The sequence below is a fragment of the Oncorhynchus gorbuscha genome, linkage group LG01, assembly GCF_021184085.1.
Source record: "Oncorhynchus gorbuscha isolate QuinsamMale2020 ecotype Even-year linkage group LG01, OgorEven_v1.0, whole genome shotgun sequence".
Classification (NCBI taxonomy): Eukaryota; Metazoa; Chordata; class Actinopteri; order Salmoniformes; family Salmonidae; genus Oncorhynchus; species Oncorhynchus gorbuscha.
In genome coordinates this window covers 96,668,379-96,694,376 of record NC_060173.1, presented here as the reverse complement: position 1 = coordinate 96,694,376, position 25,998 = coordinate 96,668,379, and the positions used below count along the sequence as shown (strand labels likewise).

Below are 25,998 nucleotides of genomic sequence, written 5' to 3'. Positions count from 1 at the left end.
TAGCCTGTGTAAAGTTGGTTTAATAAACCGTCAATTCGCAAACTCAAGCCTCTGTCTGGACAATTGTTAATTTATGATCTAGTCAGGTCATTACAATATGTTAATGAGCCAAGGACACTTCTCCCCTTCCACAACATTTTCCCACAAGGCACTATAATTAGTACGGTAAAACACAATATTTTAGTGTTGAAATTACAGAAAGGACTTAATGGCTTTAAATCAAATGTACATTATTTTACTGTATAAAAGCAGACGCAATTTAACAGTTATTGCATTCAACTTGAGAAAGCTAGGTGGGGCAACCACATCACAGGTATAGTATGTACACTTTTCCTCAGTAAAGTAGTTATCAGCAAAGTCAGAGCCGGGGGTCGATGCTGTTATAGTCATACTGAATATTTTTTAACAGTGAGGCAAATTTATGGTTTTTGTTTAAAAACAATAATTTCAGGGCCTCTTAAACTTTTCTTTGACAACAACGCAACCTTTCGGTTGCATATCGACATATTCTTGAAGATTCAAGGGGCGGTATCTCCATGACGTTTCACGTCGAACCTCACGTTGGACTACTAAATCCAAGCAGCGGAGACGTAGCAGGAACCAAAGTGAAGTTATTCTCAATAATCGTGATTTAACAAGGTATGTAAAGTGTAAATTAACACTTATTTGCCGTGTTTCTATGACCATGAAGTAGAAGTTATTTAGCGTCTTACGTGCAGCTTGCTTGCAGAGTATGGGTGGCTCTGGTTCGCTGGAATAAGTCAGACAGCTACACAGAAACCGATACAATGTGCCAAATTCTGCATTCTCTTGCTATGAAGGCTTTATACCATTCATTGATTGATCATCTAGCGATTTACAGAGGCTGCACCATGCATGCTTTCAAGTGGTTGCTTTTTGAAGATGTTACTGTTCATAAGGTAGCTAGCACAGCTGTGTTTTGGGCCTATCTTGGTCGGGTATCCTGCCCTGTGGAATGACTTTGACCAACTTTCCATTCTATTTTTGAATGCATCTGTGGATTTGCAAACAGCCGCACGAGGGCGATGCGCGTAAATTGGTGGGGGAGTCCTTGTAGAACGCCAGTAAAGAAAAAGCATATTTACACGTTGCTTGTGAGTGCATTTCTCAGTACTTTTGGGTTATAATTTAATTAGGAAATCACATGTTTAAAATAGTGTTAGTCTTCATTGCAAATCAACTGCATTATACTTAAACACTTCAACCTCAACCAGTAAAATGACTCTTTGGCTAGCTTTTGCTACAGCCTAGCCTATATCAATGAGCGTTAACATTCTAGCTAACAACTGCTGCAGCCAAAATAAAGATAACCAAAGAACTGTTAATTCAACAATTAAAACATCATTGTAACCGTATAGGAACCCCCAAAAGTGATTTAGTTTGGAAATTTATAACGCAAGGTGCATGTTGAATGGGCGCAGATGGCGATGGCTTTCTTACCACGCACCAGTGCGTGACGTCAGTGTCGTTTACTGGAAAAGGGTCTTTGCAACAGTTTTAGCATGCTAAGAAAGATAGTTTTCCAACTGCAATGTTGTCTGGTCTACGCAAAACCGTAGCAGCAACATTTATGAAAGAATGTCCCTTACAATATAACTATTTCCCTTGTGGACTTGCCAAAGGTAACCGAACTATGGCCCTCGTCCAAGTGTCATCCAATAAATGCAGTGGCGGCTACCAGAAGGTGTTCGAGCATGACAGGTGAGCTAGCCTCGTGAAACGACTCATCTCCACAGAGCTCATATTCTGTTTCAGCTAGCAGATTGTAACAGGCTAATGTAATGCCCCATTAGTATATGTGCTGTTTGGCATAGCACAGAGAATTTTCGACCAACCTTAACTTTGCGATACTATCTTCGTTCTCAATTCGGCTAAACATGTATCTTCACACGTCTGTTCGTTTGAATTTAGAAAATGCTATTTTTTTCATTTGCTCAATGAAATAATCCAACAATGTGTACGCCACCATCTTGTCTATTTCAAATCTTTCAATGATTCAGAACTAATAATAATAATAATAATATATGCAATTTAGCAGACGCTTTTATCCAAAGCGACTTACAGTCATGTGTGCATACATTCTACATATGGGTGGTCCCGGGAATCGAACCCACTACCCTGGCGTTACAAGCGCCATGCTCTACCAACTGAGCTACAGAAGGACCACTCTGTCCACCTCAAAGTGCTGCATATCATGACACGCCTGTCTCGATCAATGAGGGAAGATTTGAAATGGACAAGATTTTGGCGTACACATGGTTGGATTACTTCATGGAGCAAAACAAGTATTTTAATAGCAGAGCATTTTCTAAATTCAAACAAACCACCTGCAACTCAACATTTTTTGAATATATATTTTTGGCCGAATCGAGAACGAAGATGCTATTGAAAAATGATCTGTGCTACCCCAAACAGTACCTATCCTGTAACGGCTAAGTCACAGATGGTCTGTTAGCTAATTTCGGTTTCACTGTTATACATAAATGCAACACTGCTGTTTTTCCCCCTTGGAAAACACAAATTATAGTTTTACAAGTGCCCATATGGCTCTGGTGGAAACTTGATGTAATACATTTTCTTTACTCAGCACTGAGCTGAAGTGTAAAATGAAGGTCGCTGTCTACCTGCCTCCTAAAGCTGAGAATGAGAAGTGTCCCGTGTTCTACTGGCTCTCTGGTGAGTTCTCACAGTCAATGGTCTCTCATATGTTACATAAAGACAGTGGTCACCATCCCTGCCCAGAATGGGTTAGGGTTTTGTTCTATCCCAACACCAATGCACCTGATTCAACTAATCGTCAAGATCTTGCCTGTATACTTGCTCTGATCTAGAATAAAAATCTGATCAACTACTTAGATTTTACCTATGTGTGTTGAAAATGTTGTCCTTCATGTCTCACTATGTGCTTCTAGGGTTGACATGCACAGAGCAGAACTTCATCACGAAGGCTGGCAGTCAGCAGGCGGCTTCTGAGCACGGAATCATCATCGTCGCCCCAGACACCAGCCCACGTACATACGCACACGCTTTACTGATTGCATAAGTTGCCCCTTACTAAATCAATGCTCATGCCCACCTTTTAATAGTAATTATAGCTCCCACCCGACCTTCCTACTCTTTATGTGATGTTCAGGTGGTTGTAACATCGAGGGTGAAGATGAGAGTTGGGACTTTGGCACGGGGGCTGGTTTCTATGTTAACGCCACCCAGGAGCCCTGGAAGACCAACTACTGCATGTACACCTATGTCACTGAGGAGGTGTGTCAGTCAAATGATCATAGTAGTCATGCTGATGGTAGCTATTACTATTGTGAATCCGTTGATACTGCTATGCGCTGCTAATCACCACCTCCCAACTCTTTCTTTTTTCCCTCTCTCTCAGCTCCCTCGTTTGATCAACACTAACTTCCCTGCTGACCCAGAGAAGATGTCCATCTCCGGCCACTCTATGGGGGGACACGGAGCCCTCATCTGCGCCCTGAAGAACCCTGGAAAATACAAGGCATGCAATTTGGAAGTCTTTTTATTATGAGCTCAACATATTTTGAACGTATGAATGAATCCCTTTCTCTTCATCCCTTTCTCTCCGCAGGCTGTTTCTGCGTTTGCCCCCATCTGTAACCCCATCCAGTGTGCCTGGGGTCAGAAGGCCTTCTCTGGGTACCTAGGAGAAGACAAGAAGACCTGGGAGGTACAGTTATGGGGTTACAGGGGGACTGGCCAAATCAATGGGATCACAAACTACAGGTCTGACCTTGAGGAGTGGAATTCCAGAATAACATGAGTTTCTAATCACTCACCCTCCTCTCCTTTTCCTCCTTTCCAGGCGTATGATGCCACGGTACTGGCAGCGTCATACTCCGGCCCACAGCTGGACATCCTGATCGACCAGGGTCGTGATGACCAGTTTCTGTCGGCCAGCCAGCTGCTTCCTGACAACTTAATCGCCGCCTGCTCAGAAAAGAAGATTCCTGTTGTGTTCAGGCTGCAGCCGGTGAGTGCTGCCACCCAAAGACCAACTATAGCAACTGTTTGATCTTGAAATGCCTACAGTGGTTGATCAACTAAAAGTTTTGCCAGTACACAGTACCCTGTGTCACTACTTCATTTTTCCAGACCAGCGCAAGGGGGAGTTTGAGCAGTGATTATGCTTTTGGGTCCCAAGGTGCTACTGTGTCTCTAAAAATACACTTTTTTTGTTACTACTCATCAGTATTATTTACTAAAACTGTTGTTACACTAAGGTTTTATTCTAAGAGAAACTTAGATTATAATTAGGTGTGGAAAATGTTATTTTGCTCTTACTATAGTACTGTAGCCTACTCCCGACCGGTCATATTGTACACGCCCGAGTGGTGCAGCGGTCTAAGACTGCATCGCAGTGCAAACTGCGTTGCTACAGATGCTGGTTCAATACCTGTGCTGGCCGCAACCGGGAGACCCATGAGGTGATGGTAGGCTTTTGAGTTCTCTCCCTCCAAAAACAGAAATAAATCATTCTAAGTAACAAACTGGATTTATTTATAAATTAGTAACAATGTCTCACCCCATTTTCAAGAATGGCCCTTTTCTTGCTCACTTTACGTTATTTGAAAACGAAATCTCCAAAATATTATTTTTGAAACTGCTATTATTATTGCAAATTAAAATGATATAAAAGCCCCTTAGATATTCTCACAAGATATATTGTTAACCCTGTGTGAATTCTGCAAATAACATTTCTAGCATGACAATATATATTGGCTCCCGAGTGGCGCACAATGGTTTTGCCTTGCAATTCTCCAGCTGAATGCACTGAGATTACGGTAGGCGTACGAGGTTCAAGGCAGGAGGCACTGGACGGGCCGCAGAGCAGTGCACAAGACTGATCTAGCCCATTGGGAAGGGGGGGGGTGGACCCCCGCCCCACTGGGTAGCACAGAGCAACACTTTAAGAGGCATTGCACTAATAATGGCACTGACTAGGGAAACGTTCCTTCTGTTATTAGTGCCTGTCTGCACATTGTTTTAGTTAGAATGTAACTAATAAAGGTGTGGAAAATGCCCTTGGATATGAATTCGGAGGGCAGAAATGATTAAATATTAGAGCATTAGACCTCTCGCTGAAGGCGTCAGTCAAAAGTTATACTCATCCGAATGGGATTTAACGAAAAATGACATGAAAAGTGCACACTTGTAAATCCCAAACTCTGGAAAGGTAGATACTAATTATTTGTGACATTGTGGTTACAATACAGAATGTAACAGGATGCTGTGTTTTTATTTACATTAGTGATGGTTTGCTGGAGGCATTTTGAAAACAGGTTTTCAAACACTTGTTTTTCACAAGTTTACTGTAGTACTGTCCATGACTGATGTAATCCGAAAAAGCATGAGACAGAGTTGATGAGTACTTGAAGTCACCGAGAACAGGAGAGCAGGACATGGCCGGCTCTCCCTTATGTAAGGAATTAGCCACTTTACCATGTTTACTACAGGCTGTTTACTTGTCAGACTGCACAGTAGCTTAATAAAAATAAATGCAGGCGGCTTCCATCTTCTGAATTCTCTTCTAAATTCTTTATTATCCAAATGTTTTAAAGTGCGTGGGAGACCTCATCCAACCTCAATATCGGATAAAGCATATACTGCACTGTGTTTCTTTATCAGCATCTTTATGCTTTCGTTAATAAAATGATAAAATACTCTTTCAAATGCAGATGTTTAGTTATGGATCCATAACGAATTACGATGGGAATAAATATCACTGAATTACATAAATATTTGAACAAAGTAGGCTAATGAAGGTAAACAAATGGTTTCTTACTGGAAAATACTCTTTCAAACACACACGTTGTACAGTGCTATTAGCAGGACAAGACTTGCCTAGAAGGAGAATTCTCCCCCATCTTCAAATGTATTTCTTAGTTAGGTTGGCTGTATCAAAACCGGCCGTGATTGGTTGCAATTTCTGTTTAATCCACCAGAACAAATGTTGTTTAAACTCAAATATACTAATTGATTTTTTAAAAACACTATCAATTGGAACCTTTAACATGTTGAAAAAGTATTATTATTATTATTAAACCCTGTTTTTCACAAGCGTATCGGGCTGTGAATTCTGCAAACAACGTTTCCAGGATGGGTTATTAGTAGGACAATATATATTGGTCATGGCTCCCAAATGGCACAGTATCTTACTGCAAGAGGCATCACTACAGTCCCTGGTTCGAATCCAGGCTGTATCACACATTCTGCCGTGATTGGGAGTACCATAGGGCGGCGCACAATTGCCCCAGTGTCTTCGAGGTTAGGGGAGGGTTTGGCTGGCCGGGATGTCCTTGGTTTCTCTCACTCTAAAAAAAAAAATGTATGTTGGCCTTTATTGATATTATTTTGGACTTTTTATTCAGATTAATCGCTCAATTTTGTGTTTTGAAAACAACATAATCTCCACTATCTATATCCTACCCGCTGTGGTCAACTATTTCAGCACCGTTTTGTGCTGAGACAAGCATAGAGAAATGAAAATGTTAAATTATAGTCCCTGATATTCTTAAACTGTGTTGACGTCTGTTAAATAATCAAGTTGATGGCACAGTCATAAAGCCTCGGCACCTACATTGGGGCGGCAGGCAGCCTAGAGGTTAGAGCCTTGGACTAGTAACCGAATGGTTGCAAGATCGAATCCCTGAGCTGACAAGGTAAAAATCTGTCGTTCTCCCCCTGAACAAGGCAGTTAACCCACTGTTCCTAGGCCGTCATTGAAAATATGAATTTGTTCTTAACTGACTTGCCTAGTAAAATACATTTTTAAAAAGCTGAGTGGCTTTGGATCAAAATAAACAAGTACCAACATTATTTCTGATAGTCTTTAATAAAGAAATGTTTTGGTTATTCTGACCTGGACACATGTACAGTATTATAATAGCCCATTATGGGCTATTAGCAGGACAATATACGCTTACCAACATCTCTGTTTTTTGATACTTTGTGAAAGGCAATTGATCAGCATTAACTTTGGATGGCGCCCCCCTGAGTGGCGCAGCAGTCTAAAACACTATCGGTGCAATCTGCGTTGCTACAGATGCTGGTTCCATACCCGTGCCAGCCACTGGGAGACCCACGAGGTGGCTTTCTGTTTCTCTCCCTCTAAATAACAAACTTGCTTCATTTTCAAATTGGTGAGAGTCTCACCCCATGTTCATGAATTGCCTTTTTCTCACTCTAGGTTAAATAAATGAAATCATCTCATTGTTAATTTCATTATATAAAAGCCCCTTTATATATGCTCACTGATCAGTTTTGCCCTAATGAAAAATTAATTTATAATCCTCATAGTACTGTAGCCTACTCCCGGCCGTCACGTTGTACGGCGCCATATTTTCCGTTCCAGCCTAACGGAAACCCAGATGGTTTTGTTTTTCTTGGAATAGAAACACCATAATATTAACGAAGCTACGTTTCATAATCAATCACATATACTATGTTCTTACAAAAAATGTTTTAAATTCTCTGTCAATCAAATGCTTCTCAAACTAGCATTGTTAAAAATGGCTGACAATGAAATAATGTGCCATATAATTCTGGCAACATTTTAAAGGAAGAACCACTGTACTGGACTAGGGTTGGTGACCTTCCTGTGTGATTTCCCTGCTGCCAGTTCCATACAGTATGTGCTTGTTTACTGATGTAAAATGCAGTATCAAACAGTGCCATTTGTTTCCTTCAGGGCTACGACCACAGCTACTTCTTCATCTATTCCTTCATCACCGACCACATCAAGCACCACGCCAAGTTTCTCAACGCTTAAGACTGACTGCTGGACCAGAACCCTCTTCTGTGCTTTCTACCCCCAACTGTGCACCTGGTATTGTCCACCTGTCCCATCCAGAGAGGCAGAGCTAAAATTAACCTGATGCGCCTTGTGGGCTGAAATGAACACACTTGCTATGTTGAGTCAACCTCAGAACAGACAATAGTGGGGCCAGGATGTTTGGTGTTAAGAGGAGCTTGCTTGCGAATCATGTGGTTACTCCCACTGTATTTCTGAAATAAAGGTTCAGTTATTACTTTTGATTCCATTTTATGACCTTAGGCTTATACACATTGACATCTGAGACCAATACAAAATACATGTAGGTGGACTATAGAACATAAGACCATGTGCTTTTTACAGATAAGGTCTTTACTGATAGTGATGAAATATATACATTATTCACAGCAGTTAAGGCAACATTAAAGGGATGTTTCATGCAATAAAATCCAAATTGCTGTACACCAATATGACGAGGTACAAAATGGTACGTCAATTTTAAGAAACCTAAACATAAAAAAAACATTTCCTCCCAATCAAAGTACAAAACTGAGTACAAGCTTTCAGGACTATAAACAGAGAAAGGTAGAAAAGGGCAAAACTGCTCAACTCAGCAGGCAATAGTTACTGGTAAAAACATTTAGCACATTTGTGTAGTTCAAATAAATGTCACACACATTTAAAATGGAGCTCTGAGATTTGTCAGTTGCCAAAACAGTCTCTTTAAAGTGCAGATAATTTCAGGCCTGTAGGCAGCCACACCTGAAGGGATTGACTTGAATCAATGAACTAAAAGTATTGACCATTTTTAGGTTTCTAAACTGCTAGGTTTGCAGCACACGGCCCAAACCTCCATACGGAAATGATAAGCTGCAGTCACTTTCTCCTAAGAAAATATCCTTGTCATATTTCCCTTTTAGTTTATACATTTTCTATCAAAATATAGGAGGAAATGTTAACTGGGAGAAGGGATACTGGTAGTCAAATGTTAGCACCTGAGTAGTTCTATTTAGCTTGGTGGAAAGGAAATTACTTTGAGTATTAAAGTAGGATTACTGTGAATAATTTTTATATACTTTTTATATATATAAAAATATGCATATATATATATATATAGTAAGTGTATGATATTAAATATTAGCTACATTATATACATAAATAGTGTTGTTACTTTGAATTCTACATTAGAATCAGGATCTGGAGTGATCTCATTGCTAAGAGAATGTTCACTTTGCCTGAGGAGTGTGGTGGTGACTTAAAATATTCACTATGCAGAAATTGCTCTGCCATTTCCTGGTTTCAAATTTCAGTTTTGAAAAAAAGACAGTATAGCGTAGATAATCATTGTACCTTCTAAACCGCTACGATTGTATTTTCAGCTGTTTGAAGCTGGTGTTAGAGATATTAGAACGAGATGCATAGAAATAGAGTAGATGGAACAGATCTACCTGTCAATGAGAATAACAGCTATACCTCATTTCTATGTGAATTTGGTTGGGTCGCCCCATAAAGTAAGAAATATACTACTACAATACTTTCTAAATACAAAACCCACTTGCACGAACCACCACATTGACACTTCACGTCACTACTTTTCATAACATTTACCATACGTCTAAAGACATTTAGATCATTGGAATAGTACAAACCATATTCAAAAACAAAGCTGGAATCATTAGTTGCTACATCCATTTTTGGACTTATAAATGAATGATATACCCATTTGATTCTTGAATATAACTCAAATGCCTCACAAGCTTAGTTAAACTGTCTTACCCCATCGCAACCCAGAATAAAAACTTGTTTTACTCCCAATGTTTGTAAACAAACACACAGTATAGCCTCAAAACATGGTTAAAACTCATTTTTATATAATGGATGGTCAGATCTTGCATTCATAGCTGTCTATGAATTTGAGAGTGGTTACATTTATACAGGCCCATCCCTCAGCTTTTTACCAAAACAAAGTCGGGGTGGCCTCTGTCATTGTTTCAATTAAGGATTCTAGCTTTAATGAATTGCTGTCTCATAAGTGCTCTGAAAAAAACAGTTTAGTTTTGGCAACTGTCAAATCTATCCAGTGAAACATTGTTTGTTTTTACTGCTAAAGCGTATGCTTTGGATACCAAGCTGTAAAAAATGGATATCTACAATACAAAACCCAACACCATTGCTCACTCACACACACTTAGTATTCTTATTTTGGAGTATTCTGCTGTTTTGTGGGATATTGGGTGCTCAAGCATCAACTCTTCAGATACTGCTAACAGTCTCTAAATCAGTGAATGTATCAGTTACTTTTAAACGCTAACATTGTAGGTCCTACATGACCACCTAGCATGGTCAGAATCACCCCACACTTCAAGGTTATTTAGCAGTATACAATGTACTAGGGAACGCAAACCTTTTTCATTCTGGCTAACTATGACTCCTGTCACTCTCTTTGACACGCACGCATGCAGTCAGGCACACACACAATGTTAGAGTAATACCATAGACCGAGAAGCAAGCTACGGAATTAAGCATGACAGTGTAGTAAGCCCACACCTACCCTGAGTTACATACCCACAACCACTCCTGATTCAACAACCAAAACACAATGTTCCCATAATGTTAAGACAATACTTCAACCCCTACAGAGGTGGTGAGAGATCCATTTAAAAGTATAACATAATACAATATACAGAACTAAACCTAAAATATATTACCTATTTGGGGAATTGTTTTCAATGTATACTCTCAGTCATGTTCATTGTAAATATCTTGAAATAGGGAAGCTGTATCAGAGAGACCGCTACGCTGGAGTGTCTGGTGTTTATTCTCAATACTGAGGGTGATATACCTGGCCTTGGGAATAGAGGGGTGAAATGCATAGTCACACACGGTGCAGCATTCTAGAAGCTGTTGTAGGCAGGGTTCAAGCTACAGGAGTGTCCAAGGCTGCTGGATGCTCTCGTAAGAATTAAAAACCATCAATGTGGACACCCCTGGCGGCTTTGAATGTCAGGGTGCCCCACGCATCAATGTGTAACTTCAAACCCTGGTTGTAAGAATCACGAAAGGAAGACTGAGATACAGGCTACAGTCCTTTGGGAAAGGCATAATGGCAACTTTTGTTGGTTCACTTTGACAAAGTGGTGTGTCTATGTTGGTGTGTTGGTCTTCTTCCCTCTCACGTGAAGAGAGCCTGCTTGGTTGAAGTCTCATCCACCAGCGCCTGGACTGTCATGCTCACCTTTATCATACCCTTCTCCTCTAGTATGTGATGAGGCAGACACAGCTTATCCTGTGGAGGATCCACAGAGAAGAGACAGAGTGGGGGGAGGAGATCGGAAATGAGTGGGACAGACAAAACAAGTAAATCAAGACCTTTGAATGCAACGATGGTGATGAGGGAACATAGACAGTACAGGTGTGTGTAGGAGTATGTTGGATAACCATTATGAAGAATCTGAGCAGCATCATCCTTCAGAGAACAGCAACACAAAATAGGAGAGGTGGTAACTACATTTATTACCAGTTCCATTCACACCATCAGATATACAAGTCATTATAAAGCCTCACAGCAATGGCTGAGTTAAAACACACAGAACTAATAGTATAATGGCGTACCAATTGCAGTCACTGGGTAAAATAAACTTCCATCCAATGTATCTTCTTGAGGTTTAAAAGTAAGAAAATAAGTCTACAGTCTGAACCACGACAATAATACAATAGTCGGCCCAAAACTTCTACATACTGTAGTCATGTAACTCCCCCAGGGTAAATCAACTATAGCGATATGAAAGTTACGTACAGGTAACTTCCAAAATAAAGGAAACGCCAACATAAAGGGTCTTAATCGGGTGTTGGGCCATCACGAGCCAGAACAACTTCGATGCACCTTGGCATAGATTCTACAACTGTCTGGAACTCTATTGGAGGGATGCGTCACCATTCCTCCACAAATAAAAGTCAGAATTTGGTGTTTTGTTGTTGGTGGTGGAAAACGCTGTCTCAGGCGCCGCTCCAAAATCTCCCATACGTGTTAAATTTGATCTGGGGAGTGAGATTGCCATGGCATATGGTTTACATCGTTTTCATGCTCATCAAACCACTCAGTGATCACTTGTGCTCTGTCATGCTATGGGGACATTGCCATAGTAGCCAAAATAATGGCCTGTCTAGCCTTTTTATACATGACCCTATGGGATGTTAATTGCTTAATTAACTCAGGAACCACACCTGTGTGGAAGCATCTGCTTTCAATATATTTTGTATCCATCAGTTACTCAAGCGTTTCCATTATTTTGGTAGTTACCTGTAGATGGTCGGGTGGTAAAGATGTGCAGTAGTGATGTGATTATTGAACCTTATTTAGTGGCAGTGTTCTGTAGTGACATTTTACAGTCTAGTCATAAGTGGTGTGTTTATTAGGTCCAAACTGATACACTGTTTGTGTCTTTGTGTCATAGATGGCATCACTATTGAGCTTTACTATTTCCTTTGAGCGGACAGTATTGTACCTGTATTTCTGTATTTGATGTGTCTTGAAGAGAGAAACCAATGCGACAAAAAAGTGCCAAGATCCAGCTTGATAGAGGAACCCTATTAATGCTCTGTGCTTACCTGGACCCAAACTAGATAGGCTGTATGGAACCAAGAGACAGTGTATGACCCCATACAACCCGGTCTGTTACCCCAGAGGGCATTAATAAAGCCAAGAGTCCAACATGATAGGCTTGATTTGACACATTGGCCAAAGAGTTGTAAAGAGTCTTCTGGTAAACCCCTTGTGTACAAGCTCCAGGATTCTTTCAACAGTTGGAATGTGCAGTATTGATGGGGACAGTATATGAATGCATGTGTGCGAGGTTGTGAGTTGGTATTTATTGGAGTTTATTGGTGTGCATCTGTAATGTGTGCATGAATAAAAGAGAGACACACTAGGTGAGTGAGTCAGCAGCTTTTTCTGGGCAGAGGAGAAGAGCACAGAAACGAGGTTGAAGAAAGAGGAGGAGGATTGCGGACGGAGATGTGTTGGCACATGCGGGAGGGGGGGCTTTGACAGGAGATTGTCAGGTGGCATTACGTCAGCTGGCATTACGTCAGCTCGCTCCAGCTATAGGCCACAAACAGCAGGAGGAGACAGAACACATGTACTAGGCTCGAGCCAATCAGGTCCCAGGGCTGCCAGGCGGGAGACGGAACCAAGGCGACCTGTGTAGACACCTCTGGGGCAGGGCTTGGGTTTGGACTCGGGTCCTCCCCCTGTCTGTCTGAGTTCCTCCCCTCTGTGGGGGTCTCCATGGCGACCAGGGCGCACACGGTGACACGGATCGGCCGCAGGTGACACTGGATGATGTCATATGCTGAGCAGAGGGACGACTGAGGCCCCAAAGAGGAGCGGAGGAGGTAACATACAATGTAAATGAAGGTGAAGGGAGAAGGATTGGAAAAAGGGAAAGAAGTTGGAGGGATGAATGGAGAATGGGGGGAAGAGAATGATACAGATAGAAAGGAAGGGGCTCACATAGGAACATCAAAGAATTTTGTGGATGAAGAAGAGAAATATAGCCAGATAGAAGTGGAGGAGAATAATGAGGGGGAAGAACAACACATAGGAGAAAAAATACCAGAACAAAGAGGAAGAAAATGGGAAGGGAGTGCCAAGAAAAGAGAAATAAGGGGAGGGGATTCAGGGGAGAAGAAGAGAAGGAAGATAGAGGGTGGTCCGGCAGGAAAACAGAACAGAGAGAAACAAAGCAGGATGTTAACCAGTGGGAACCGAGGTCAGGGGCCAAGGTGTGTGTTTTTTGTGCGGGGCTGCGCAGGCATGGGTTACCAGGGCAATGTGCAGGGCTGCTTTTTGAGAGAGTATGTGACTTACTCATTTTATCAAACTGAGACTGAACTCCATCTCTCTCTCAGAAAGCAGGCCACGCTGTGGTGTGGAGTGTTAGGAGCAATGAGGGTGCGGTCGGTGTCTGCCAGCTACACCTTCACTTGCATTTGCTAGCATTAGCTATCAATCCAGCATAAAGCATCGGTTTCAGTGAGGCAGCGACATTTCAGCCAGCAAGCAGTAGGATTACATGTTGGCTAGGGCCAGGTTACACAAGCAAAACCAGACTAGCAACAGCAAGCAAGCAGGAGGTCTAAGTAAGCAGCCAAGAGGTCTCAGACGGTCTCACTGTTGGTAATGGTGATACTTTGCATTCTAATGTACAGTCCCATCAGGCTACTCAAACACAGTGACTGAAAGGCAACTTTTGTAGTGTGAGGTTTCGACTAGGCTCATTGAGTGAAGAGAGAATCCTTTAAACACAATCACAGCTGTGCTTACTATACTAGGGTATGACCAAAGAAGTCCCACTGCTACTGTATGTGTAATCACTGGGCGACAGAAATAATGGTCATAATTATTGAATATATTTACTAAAAGGAGCAATCACATAGCAACGAGGAGCCAGGGTCACTGGGTCAATTTGATACTCACACACAAGCACACTTATTAAAGAGCGATTTTCCCTAAAAATAAACTTATTGTTTTGAAAATGGCCTATGCGGCATCGAAAGGAGTCAAAAACATCTATTCTAGTGTCAAAATTGACTACAAAGTGTAAACAGGATAATGTTGGTCATAAAGATGATAGGAAATAATCGTATGTCACGGAATGAAGGGTACTGTAACAGTTGTCTGTGGGTTGTGTTTATTTTAATCCTACCCATATTCCCACAGCACCTAAGTAACCATCAATTCGGAGCGCAGCTGCACAAGACCGATCGTAATGCCCTGATGATCAATTTGGTTTGACATTCAATATCCCTTTGGGGCTAGTTAGGGACCATCGGTAAATTACACAATGTACTTGGGACAATATTTTAAAAGGTCAATAGCTCCAAATTTCAATGACTTAAACCTCAAACCAACTATAAATTGTCAAAAGTGGTATACAAATATTGAAAGCATTCGATGAGACAACTAAAAGATGTCCAACATGAAAATATTGCCCCATTTACATTGTGTAATTATTGATGGTCCCTAACTATCCCTAGAGATAGGCTATCCAAAGGCGACCATGACTGAATTCAAACGTGAATTGCTGTGAACGTGAACCAATTCACGTTTGAATTCAGTCATGGTCGTTAGCATTTCTTAGTGTTCACAGGTGTGAAGAGTTAGACAAATAATTTTGCCAATTAGCTTCAGCCGGCTGGTGTGCAACCGTGGCAAAATTGGTTTGACTTGCTGTCATCAGCATTTCTTAATGATCCAACTCAGGAAGTGCAGTCGCCAAGTCTTATGTTACCAACCCATACACACACAAAATGTTTTAGTCAAGTAAATGACATGAGCACACCAGCTCCCGTTAAACTAATGTATGTCTTTGGCACACGCTGGGGTCAGAAACAGGCAAGAGCCGGGTCAAAGTTTAAAAGTGTACCACTGGTCATTTGGTACACCATAGAGGAAGCCCAAAGCCTGTACAGTCCAGTGTAATGATGATGATGATGATGATGATGCAGCTCTAATGTTTGTGTCATAACTTTCTCTCTTTCTTTCAGAGGAGGTAGTTGGAGGTGCCAGTTCTGGGATCAAACTCTGTGCTCTGACTGGGAAGATTGTTTAAAGGTGATGATTATAAAAGGGGTTTGATCCCAATGTCAAATACATATCCTAGAACTAACTATTACTGTATAACCTAAAGAAGTTGTAGACTTGTCAAATGGTCCAGTTTCATCCCAGCACTAGCATCTAGCCCTTTCTGATGCTCCATTCTAGTGTGTTTAGTATCTGTGTCCTCTGCAGGCTGTTTGCTTCACTGATCCCTAATCAGTCCACCCACAACTAGATTCCAACCCCAATGATGCACTGTGGCATTTATTCAAACTTAACAGATCAAGGATCAGTTTCCTTCAGTCAAATCCCAACTCTAACAGGTAAATCTGAAATAGAGTGGCTGATTCAGGGTCACGGTGCCACTATCTAACAGACAGGAGTGTCTCACCTCGGGAACGCCCATCTTCCTACAGGCATCCAGGAAGTTCTCCACGTTCCTCCGACACTTGGCCATGCTGAGTTTGGGCTATGGGGTCACACATAGAACACAGCTCAACACAGACTATAACTGTCTATAACACAAATAATCACCCATTCCTACTTATCCCTCTTCAACCTCTCATTGACCCCCAGACGTACCACAGCGGACGAGGGCACATGGATGCTGGCCACGGAGCGTGGGCGAATGTGATTAGCCAGATGGCAGAGCACCACCCCGTCCATGAGGGAGGAGCCCAGGTCTTCAGGAAGAGCCAACTTCAGTCTGCTCTCTATACTCTGAGGGAAGATAGGAGGGGTAAGAGGGGTCAAAACATACACCTTAACACATGCACAAACCGAGGACATAATGCTCCTGGATGGGGAGTTGACTTCCAGACGAGAGTGAGGGAGAGAAAGAAATTGACAGTGAAGCTCTCACCTCTCTGAGTTGTTCCATCAGCTCCAGCTCTTCTCTCAGCTGTTCCATCTTCCTCCTCATGGTGAACTGAGGATCCACAGACTCCAGACTCTTATGGGTCCTCAGGAACACTACCCCAATCAGGCCGGAGGAGAGAACAACAGGTCAGCCGTTAGACAGGGAGCTCAGCAACTAACACTTACACATACTGTACAGTACACTTACATTCAGATCCACGCACACACACACATGTTAGTATGCATTTCACACCCATAAAAGCACACACTGTAGCCTAAATACACTATACTGTATATACAAAAGTATGTGGACACCCATTCAAATGAGTGGATTCGGCTATTTCAGCCAAACCCGTTGTTGACAGGTGTACCATGGCCGAGCAGCAGCACACAAGCCTAAGATCACCATGCACAATGCCAAGCTTCAGCTTGAGTGGTGTAAAGCTTGCCGCCATTGGACTCTGGAGCAGTGAAAGCACGTTTTCTGGGGTGATGAATTACGCTTCACCATCTGGCAGTCCGACGGATGAATCTGCGTTTGGCGGATGCAAGGAGAACACTACCTGCCAGAATACATAGTGCCAACTGTAAAGTTTGGTGGAGGAGGAATAATGGTCTAGCGCTGTTTTTCATGGTTCGGGCTAGGTCCCTTAGTTCTAGTGAAGGGAAATCTTAAAGCCACAGCATAAAATGACATCCTAGACAATTTTGTGCTTCCAACTTTGTGGCAACAGATTGGGGAAGGCCCTTTCCTGTTTCAGCAGGACAATGCTCCTGTGCACAAAGCGAGGTCCATAAAGAAATGGTTTGTTGAGATCGGTGTGGAAGAACTTGGCTGGCCTGACCTCAACTCCATTGAACACCTTTGGGATGAATTGGAACGCCGACTGCGAGCCATGCTCAATCACCCAACATCAGTGCCTGACCTCACTAATGCTCTTGGGGCCTTAATGGAAGCAAGTCCCCGCAGCAATGTTCCAACATCTAGTGAAAAGCCTTCACAGAAGAGTAGAGGCTGTTGTAGCAGCAATAAGGGGACCAACTCCATATTAATGACCATGATTTTGGAATGAGATGAGCAGGTGTCCACACTTTTGGTCATGTAGTGCAAATGCATACTGCAATATTTCACTGACACCGAAATCACACTTTCTCTTACAAATGGATATGTATGTAGCTACTGTTACAGCATGCTTGTATAACCCCTTATTCATATCCAGATGCACTCTACAGTGCTGGGCTCTGGGCTGCCTTCCTTGTCATGAAAGCAGCCATCTGCAGGAAGATTGAATGTGGAAAATTGGTTTCCCCTCAGACGTCCCATTTAGTCAATCCTGCATACCAACAGATAGCATGACCCCTCTAGGAACCACAGCAACTGACAGGAGATTTGAAGAGGCTTGACAATGGAGCATATTTATTTGTTTTGTGTTATTGTACTCATAATAACAGAAGTCTTCTCTGTTTGTAATATATACTTCTTAAACTGGTAAGCATACATATAACAAAGAAAACGCATTAGAGGAAATGAAGCATTTGTTTTAAAGTGTGGGAGGAGGAAATGTATTCAGAGGAGTGTGTGTGTGTGTGTGTGTGTGTGTGTGTGTGTGTGTGTGTGTGTGTGTGTGTGTGTGTGTGTGTGTGTGTGTGTGTGTGTGTGTGTGTGTGTGTGTGTGTGTGTGTGTGTGTGTGTGTGTGTGTGTGTGTGAAAGAGAAACAGCCTTGGCCTCTGATCACATGTTACAGCCATCGTTCTACAACATAGAAGTGAATCATTTGCTAAGTCTGTGGCCTATATTCTAGTCATAAATCTCCCTTGCAACAGCCTCTATATTACAGCTCAGTGACACACCACTACATGGAACACATTCTGTAGCTCTGCCTTGTGGTACAAAGTCACACCACATGGGGGAGCCCAAGAGTCACTGGCCATTTAAACCCACGCTTGGGGAAAAGGAAAGGAGAATGCATAGACTTCACACTAGACTTTAATAACGTTGGCCCTATCTGACCATCTCTTACAGGGGCAATGGCTCCTTGAGGGGCTATCCCAGTAGGAAGTTAGAGATAAACACACACACACAGGCCTCATCCAGAAGCATGAAAGGCTGATATAGAGTAGAGAGGGGCGATCACTCCTCCGCCATAGACAGAACAGGATGTTGACTATTATAGAGGGTGTGAATGTGGCTAGGGAGGGGAACATTCAATAACAGAATGAGACGTGACCATGTAGAGAGGAAGCACAGATATGTCAATTATTGTAAACACACAGAGGTCTCATACTAGTGCAGCAGAACATTGGCCAGACGAGGGGGTACGTAGATACAGCCAGTCACAATATAGCATGGGGGAATGATTTAACTCAACCCTCCTTCAGCTGTTCCTGGCCCTGACAATAACAATAACGGTTTATGACACCAGGGACTCATCTTAAAGCTGGTCACGCAGTGATAAAACACAGGAGTTAATTAATTAGGACATGATAAGCTCCTCCCCCTTTCTCCTCTTCTTTCCTTCCCTCCTCTCTCTGATAATGTTTGGTCCTTAGAGGCCCATACTGACAGGCTGTCAATCACTTTTACACAGATGGAGAAACAGAGACTGCCTGGCATTCACTGACTACCCCATCAACAACTCACGCACCACACACACCAGGATTGTGCTCAATTCTGAATCTGGGAATTAATTCACATTCAACTGATGAGTTGAAAATCGAATTGAATCAATGTGAATTTGAGTAACAGGAAGTAGAATGTAATTCAGTGCAATTCAATATAATGACATGTTTGATGTTTTATGTAAAAGATGTACAAAACATTAAGAACACCTGCTCTGTCCATGACAGACTGACCAGGTGAATCCAGGTGAAAGCTACGACACATTATTGATGTCACTTGTTAAATCCACATTAATCATTCTAGATGAAGGGGATGAGACAGGTTAAAGAAGGATTTTTAAGCCTTCAGACAACTGAGACATGGATTGTGTGTGTGCCAAAGTGCCTTTGAGCGGAGTATGGTAGTAGGTGCTAGGCACACTGGTTTGTGTCAAGAACCAAAACACTGCTGCGTTTTTCACGCTTGACAGTTTCCCATGTGTATGAAGAATGGTCCACAACCTAAAGGACATCCAGCCAACTTGACATAACTGTTTGGAGCATTGAAGTCAACAAGGGCCAGAATCCCTGAGGAACGGTTTTGACACCTTGTAGAGTCCATGCCCCGACAAATTGAGGCTGTTCTGAGGACAAAAGGGGGTGTGCTCAGTGTATATTTTTTCAACTAGGCAAGTTATTTAAGAACCTATTGATATTTACAATGACAGCCTACCCCGGCCAAACCTTAACGATGCTGAGCCAATTGTGCGGTGTCTATGGTACTTCCAATCACGGCCGGTTGTGATACAGCCTGGAATCGAATCAGGGTCTGTAGTGACGCATCTAGCACTGAGATGCAGTGCCTTAGACAGCTGCGCCACTCAGGTGTACATAGACTTCACCTAATATAGAACAGAAAAGGTAGTAGAATTTCACTGAATACAATAACATTTCCTTTAATTCAAATTTGACTGTATCCTGTTTACTACCTCAGTTCAAATTCAATAATTTAATTTACCTAGGTGTCTGGCTAGACTGCAAACTCTCCTTCCAAACTCATATTAAACATCTCCAATCCCAAATTAAATCTATTTAAATCCTATTTCGCAAACAAAGCCTCCTTCACTCACGCCTCTAAACATACCCTCGTAAAACTGACTATCCTACCGATCCTCGACTTCGGCGATGTCATTTACAAAATAGCTTCCAATACTCTACTCAGCAAACTGGATGCAGTCTATCACAGTGCCACCCGTTTTGTCATCAAAGCCCATTATACCAACCACCCCTGCAACCTGTATGCACTAGTCAGCTGGCCCTTGCTACATATTCGTGGCCAGACCCACTGGCTCCAGGTCATCTATAAGTCTATGCTAGGTAAAGCGCTGCATTATCTCAGCTCACTGGTCACGATAACAACACACACCCATAGCATGCGCTCCAGCAGGTACATCTCACTGGTCATCCCCAAAGCCAACACCTCCTTTGGCTGCCTTTCCTTCCAGTTCTCTGATGCCAATGACTAGAAAAAATTGCAAATATCGCTGAAGCTGAAGACTTATATTTCCCTCGCTAACTTTAAACATCAGCTATCTGAGCAGCTAACCGATCGCTGCAGCTGTACATAGCCCATCTGTAAATAGCCCATCCAATCTACCTACCTCATGCCCATATTGTCTTTATTTACTTTTCTGCTCTTTTGCACACCAGTATTTCTACTTGCACATCACCATCTGCACATCTATCACTCCAGGTTTAATTTGCTAAATTGTAATTACTTCGCTACTATGGCCTATTTATTGCCTTACCTCCTCACGCCATTTGCACACACTGTATATAGACTTTTCCCCCCTATTGTGTTATTGACTGTACGCTTGTTTATTCCATGTGTAACTCTGAGTTGTTGTTTGTGTCGCACCGCTTTGCTTTATCTTGGCCAGGTCACAGTTGTAAATGAGAACTTGTTCTCAACAAGCCTACCTGGTTAAATAAAGGTGAAGTAGAAAAAAAATAAACATTTTAATTTATGAGGCATTCTCAATTAAATTCTGAATTGAGAACAACCCTGACACACATGAGAGCGCCCATGATGCGGACCCTCAGGGGTGCATGCTCAGTCCCCCTCTGTACTCCCTGTTCACCCACGACTCCAACACCATCATTACGTTTGCTGACAACACAACAGTGGTAGGCCTGATCACCATCAACGATGAGACAGCCTGTGTGGTGCCAAGACAATAAGCTCTCCCTCAATGTGAGCAAGACAAAAGGAGCTGATCTTGGACTACAGGAAAAAGAGGACCAAGCATGCCTCCATTCTCATCGATGGGGCTGCAGTGGAGCAGGTTGAGAGCTTCAAGTTCCTTGGTGTCCACACCACCAACAAACTAACATGGTCCAAGCACACCAAGACAGTCGGGAAGAGGGCATGACAAAACCTATTCCTCCTCAGGAGAATGAAAAGATTTGGCATGGAACTTCAGATCCTCAAAAGGTTCTACAGCTGCACCATCGAGAGCATCCTGACTGGTTACATCACTGCCTGGTATGGCAACTGCTCGGCCTCCGACTGCAAGGCAGAGGGTAGTGCGAACGGCCCAGTACATCACTGGGGCCAAGCTTCCAGCCATCCAGGACATCTATACCAGGCGGTGTCAGAGGAAAGCCCAAAAAATGGTCAAAGACTCCAGTCACCCAAGTCATAGACTGTTCTCTCTGCTACCGCACGGCAAGCGGTATCGGAGCGCCAAGTCTAGGTCCAAAGGCTCCTTAACAGCTTCTACCCCCAGTCATAAGACTGCTGAACAATTAATCAAATGGCCACCCGGACTATTTACATTGACCCCCTTTGTGTTTACACTGCTGCTACTCGCTGTTTATTATCTATGCATAGTCACTTTACCCCTACCTACATGTACAAATTACCTCGACTAACCTGTACCCCCACACAATGACTCAGTACCCCCTGTATATAGGCTTGTTATTGTTATTTTATTGTGTTACTTTTATTTATTTTTTAATGTTATTTCGAAAATATTTTCTTAACTCTATTTCTTGAACTGCATTGTTGGTTAAGGGCTCGTAAGTAAGCATTTCACAGTAAGGTCTACTTCACCTGTTGTATTCGGGCGCATGTGACAAATAGTTTGATTTGATAGTTGTGCATTTTGTTGTAATCGGAGGCTAATCCTGAGTGGTGTTCTCCTGGGCATCCTAAAGGGAGTGAATGAACAGCAGAGAGAGAAAGAGGGAGAGATGGGGAAAGCATAGAAAAGGAGCCACTGCCTCTTAGCACATTTCAGAACATAACACTCTGGGCTCACACACAGGCACAGCACAAACTCTCAGAATAGTCTGGAAGGACACAGCACAGACTCTCAGAATATTCTGGAAGGACACAGCACAGACTCTCAGAATATTCTGGAAGGACACAGCAGACTCTCAGAACATTACAGAAGGACAAAGCACAGACATTCAGAACATTCTGGAAGGACACAGCACAGAGTCTCAGAACATTCTGGAAGGGCACAGCATGAATGTATCCTACAGGGCAACATCTCTCTCTTTCTCTCCCTCATGCTCAGGCAAGCAGACCATCTGGACAGTTTTAGCACCAAACAACGCTTCCGAATATTTCTTCACCAAACAAATTGGTCCCAAAGCGATGACACAGCAAGATCCTGTCATTGGTCCAGACAGTGTAGTCATGGAGATGACAGTTATAAAGTTAAAAACGTATACACTCTCTGTAGCTGGTCCTTCATAAAAAATAATGATAATGGACTGCAGTTAAAAAGCGCTTGTTCACATCGTCTCAAAGAAGTTAATGTCAGTGAGCCAGCCAGCCTCAGCATGTATTTCTCTCAGTAAACTGGCACAGTTCAGCCCTGCTCAGTCCAGTCTAAATAACTTGTGGTGCCATGGATGGTGGATGGATACTAAATCAAAACAGGCAGAAACTGTGACCCGGTCAGAATTTACTGCATACACTATTCATACCCAGGCAGACTGGGCAGTCTAGGAGTCTGAATTCACCTCACACCCCTATTGTTATCACATTCCAGTTCGCTCTCCTTTCCCTGCGTCTGCTGTCTGCTCTGTCTACATTTTGTTTTCATCCTCTCTGTTTCTCTCCCTCTGTGTCTACATTTCTCTCTATGTCCCTCCTCTTTTATTTATTTCACTCTCTCTAGGAGATTTAGGATGTAGCCTTTCAGTTGGACAGGGTCAACATTCAGCCATAAAGTGTTCTGACAAATGAAATACATTATGGAGACTGAGAACATTCCTCATCCTGCTGACAGGACTGCATTGGCTCAGAGAGAGAGAGAGAGAGAGAGAGAGAGAGAGAGAGAGAGAGAGAGAGAGAGAGAGAGAGAGAGAGAGAGAGAGAGAGAGAGAGAGAGAGAGAGAGAGAGAGAGAGAGAGAGAGAGAGAGAGAGAGAGAGAGAGAGAGAGAGAGAGAGAGAGAGAGAGAGAGAGAGAGAGAGAGAGAGAGAGAGAGAGAGAGAGAGAGAGAGAGAGAGAGAGAGAGAGAGAGAGAGAGAGAGAGAGAGGAAAATGTAATCCAAGGTGAACTTCCTTGTGTAAACAACTGTGTTTCGGTAAACAAAGGCAATAGTCAGAAAACAGGAAGTTAGAACATTGGTACTACTCCTCTCTGGCTCCAGTATAAAAACAACTCACTCCATTACTGTTAGAGAGAGTAGGAGAAAATAATATGAAAGAGAGAGATTTATGTGAGATATGTCCTGTCAGGTTTTGACTGTGTCTTGGCAGTGCAACAAAGCTCTGGGGCATGCTTGTTGGCATTTCCCCTGTCTTCTCTTCCAGAAGGCTACACTGGCATGTTGGACACTGGCCTGCCCTGTACCAAGCCAGGCTGGGCACTGCCAAGGAAGACCCCTGGCCACAAAGCCCAGCTGGAGAAGGAGGAGGCGAGGGTCAGGGGAGAGGGTAAAGGGGTGAGGGTAAAAGAGAGGGTAAAAGGGGTCAGGTGGAGGGTTGAGTGCAGGGTAGCATTCCTCCACGAAGCTCTCAGGGGCAAAGCCAACTCTCCCAAGGTCCATTTAGCTTCAGTGGAGTAGAGATGCTTTCTCTACATCCCCCTCTCTCCTTTGAAACTATTCTCCCTCCCAGCCTTCTAGAGGAATAGATAGCATCTCCTCTAAAATGACTACTGTGTTTGTAATGGCAGGGCGTTTATTTGTTCCAGTGTTATACACATTGATAGAGCTTCTGAGGGCATACACTGATTAGTGATGTGGTCAGAGAAAGAGCGAGAGAGACAAGAGAAAGAAAGATAGAGGATTACATCTCTATGTGTGTCTTGCTTTCAACAACAAACCCAGTTTAACACTATCTAATGGCCACCCAGTGGTGTTCTACCCCAAAAGGAATTCCTGTATCACAGAGGAAGTTTCCAATCCTGGTTCCTTTCTAGTCAGTTAATGCTGCTACTGTGTGACATTACCCACTCAGAGGATAGTAACATCTCTTGGCAGCTGGTGTTGTTTACAAAGTCAAAGGTCAATAACAGCTACTACAGCACAAGGTCATCAGTATCAGTACAGTCATTCTGCGTCGTAGTTCTGCCCTCAGACATCCACACACAAACAGGCTAACCGTGTTACCAACAACTACTGCTGGTGGTGTGACCCTAGACACACTGATTTGGAATGGTGCCCGTAGATTGGGTTCTGGGACCTGATTGGCTGTTAATAAGGTCAGACACTCCTGATCTAAACTCCTATTGGTTACTGGTGATGTCACCTCCCTGAGGCCTGACCTGTTTATTGGTGCGTGGCTATGATTGGCTCTTTATTGAAAACAAATATGCAGCTATCAACACTGTTCTCACTACTAGGATATTCCATATGATTGATTGTCCAACATTCCTCTTCAACATTACTGCTCCTTTGAACATTTTTATTTTCTTTCTTTCATTCTTTCTTCATGTCTATGTTATTATAATACATATTGGTCTTTTACCCTGCCATTGGTGGTTTACTCTTACACATGCATTGTAAAACCCTTTGAAAATGGTTGTAAATGAAAAGTGATATACAGATAAAATTGTTATCATTAGCAACGGGAGAGTAATAAAATGCTCATGTTGACTTTGACTCCATGCTGATGTCATAAAACGCACCCTTAGAACATGTTAAACAATCCTGTAACATGAGTCGCCCTGGGGGGAAAATGGCTGCTGGCAGCTTCCGTTTTCCTCCTGATAGAAGAGGGATATCCCCAGTGAGACCATTATCTAACAGTTCAAATATAAATACATAAATACCCTGAGCTATAGAAGGGAAGCCGGAGTAGAGCAACAGATGATAGACCAGTATGAAGCTGTATGTCAAATCAAATCGTATTTGTCACATGCATCGTAAACAACAGGTGTAGACTAACAGTGAAATGCTTACTTAGGGGCCCTTACCAACAATCCAGAGAGAAAAAACATATAAATACACGAGAAATAACTGCACAATGAGTAATAATAACTTGGCTATATACTGTTAATGGGGTACCAGTACTGGGTCGATGTGCAGGGGTACGAGGGAATTGAGGTAGATACAGTGGGGCAAAAAAGTATTTAGTCAGCCACCAATTGTTACATGTTCTCCCACTTAAAAAGATGAGAGAGGCCTGTAATTTTCATCATATGTACACTTCAACTATGACAGACAAAATGAGAAAAAAATCCAGAAAATCACATTGTAGGGTTTTTTATGAATTTATTTGCAAATTATGGTGGAAAATAAGTATTTGGTCACCTATAAACAAGCAAGATTTCTGGCTCTCACAGACCTGTAACTTCTTCTTTAAGAGGCTCCTCTGTCCTCCACTCTTTACCTGTATTAATGGCACCTGTTATCAGTATAAAAGACACCTGTCCACAACCTCAAACAGTCACACTCCAAACTCCACTATGGCCAAGACCAAAGAGTTGTCAAAGGACACCAGAAACAAAATTGTAGACCTGCAACAGGCTGGGAAGACTGAATCTGCAATAGGTAAGCAACTTGGTTTGAAGAAATCAATTGTGGGAGAAATTATTAGGAAATGGAAGACATACAAGACCACTGATAATCTCCCTCGATCTGGGGCTCCACGCAAGATCTC

The 25,998-nt window shown here is 42.6% G+C and overlaps 2 protein-coding genes across 9 annotated transcripts in view; one reads left to right on the top strand and one right to left on the bottom strand.

Annotated features, from left to right (window-relative positions):
- The first annotated feature begins 490 nt into the window (after positions 1 to 490).
- Positions 491 to 8,072, top strand: LOC124046733 (S-formylglutathione hydrolase-like). Its single transcript, XM_046367450.1, has 9 exons — positions 491 to 639; positions 1,644 to 1,722; positions 2,609 to 2,697; positions 2,934 to 3,032; positions 3,155 to 3,279; positions 3,404 to 3,523; positions 3,614 to 3,712; positions 3,848 to 4,015; positions 7,733 to 8,072. Exons 2-9 carry the CDS (start codon positions 1,655 to 1,657, stop codon positions 7,811 to 7,813), a joined length of 849 nt encoding a protein of 282 aa, XP_046223406.1. The 5' UTR covers positions 491 to 639; positions 1,644 to 1,654; the 3' UTR covers positions 7,814 to 8,072.
- Position 8,073: 1 nt separating this feature from the next.
- Positions 8,074 to 25,998, bottom strand: part of LOC124046694 (leucine-rich repeat and calponin homology domain-containing protein 1-like) — a 102,338-nt gene continuing 84,413 nt past the window's right edge. For 4 of the 8 annotated variants that reach the window (XM_046367379.1, XM_046367389.1, XM_046367398.1 and 1 more), the window contains 4 exons: positions 16,279 to 16,388; positions 15,999 to 16,136; positions 15,808 to 15,885; positions 11,116 to 13,183 (listed from right to left, as the gene is read on the bottom strand). In XM_046367379.1, the coding sequence (XP_046223335.1) occupies positions 12,899 to 13,183; positions 15,808 to 15,885; positions 15,999 to 16,136; positions 16,279 to 16,388 (611 nt within the window). In that variant the 3' untranslated portion in view covers positions 11,116 to 12,898. The other 4 variants (XM_046367405.1, XM_046367438.1, XM_046367422.1 and 1 more) reach the window with 3 other exon arrangements.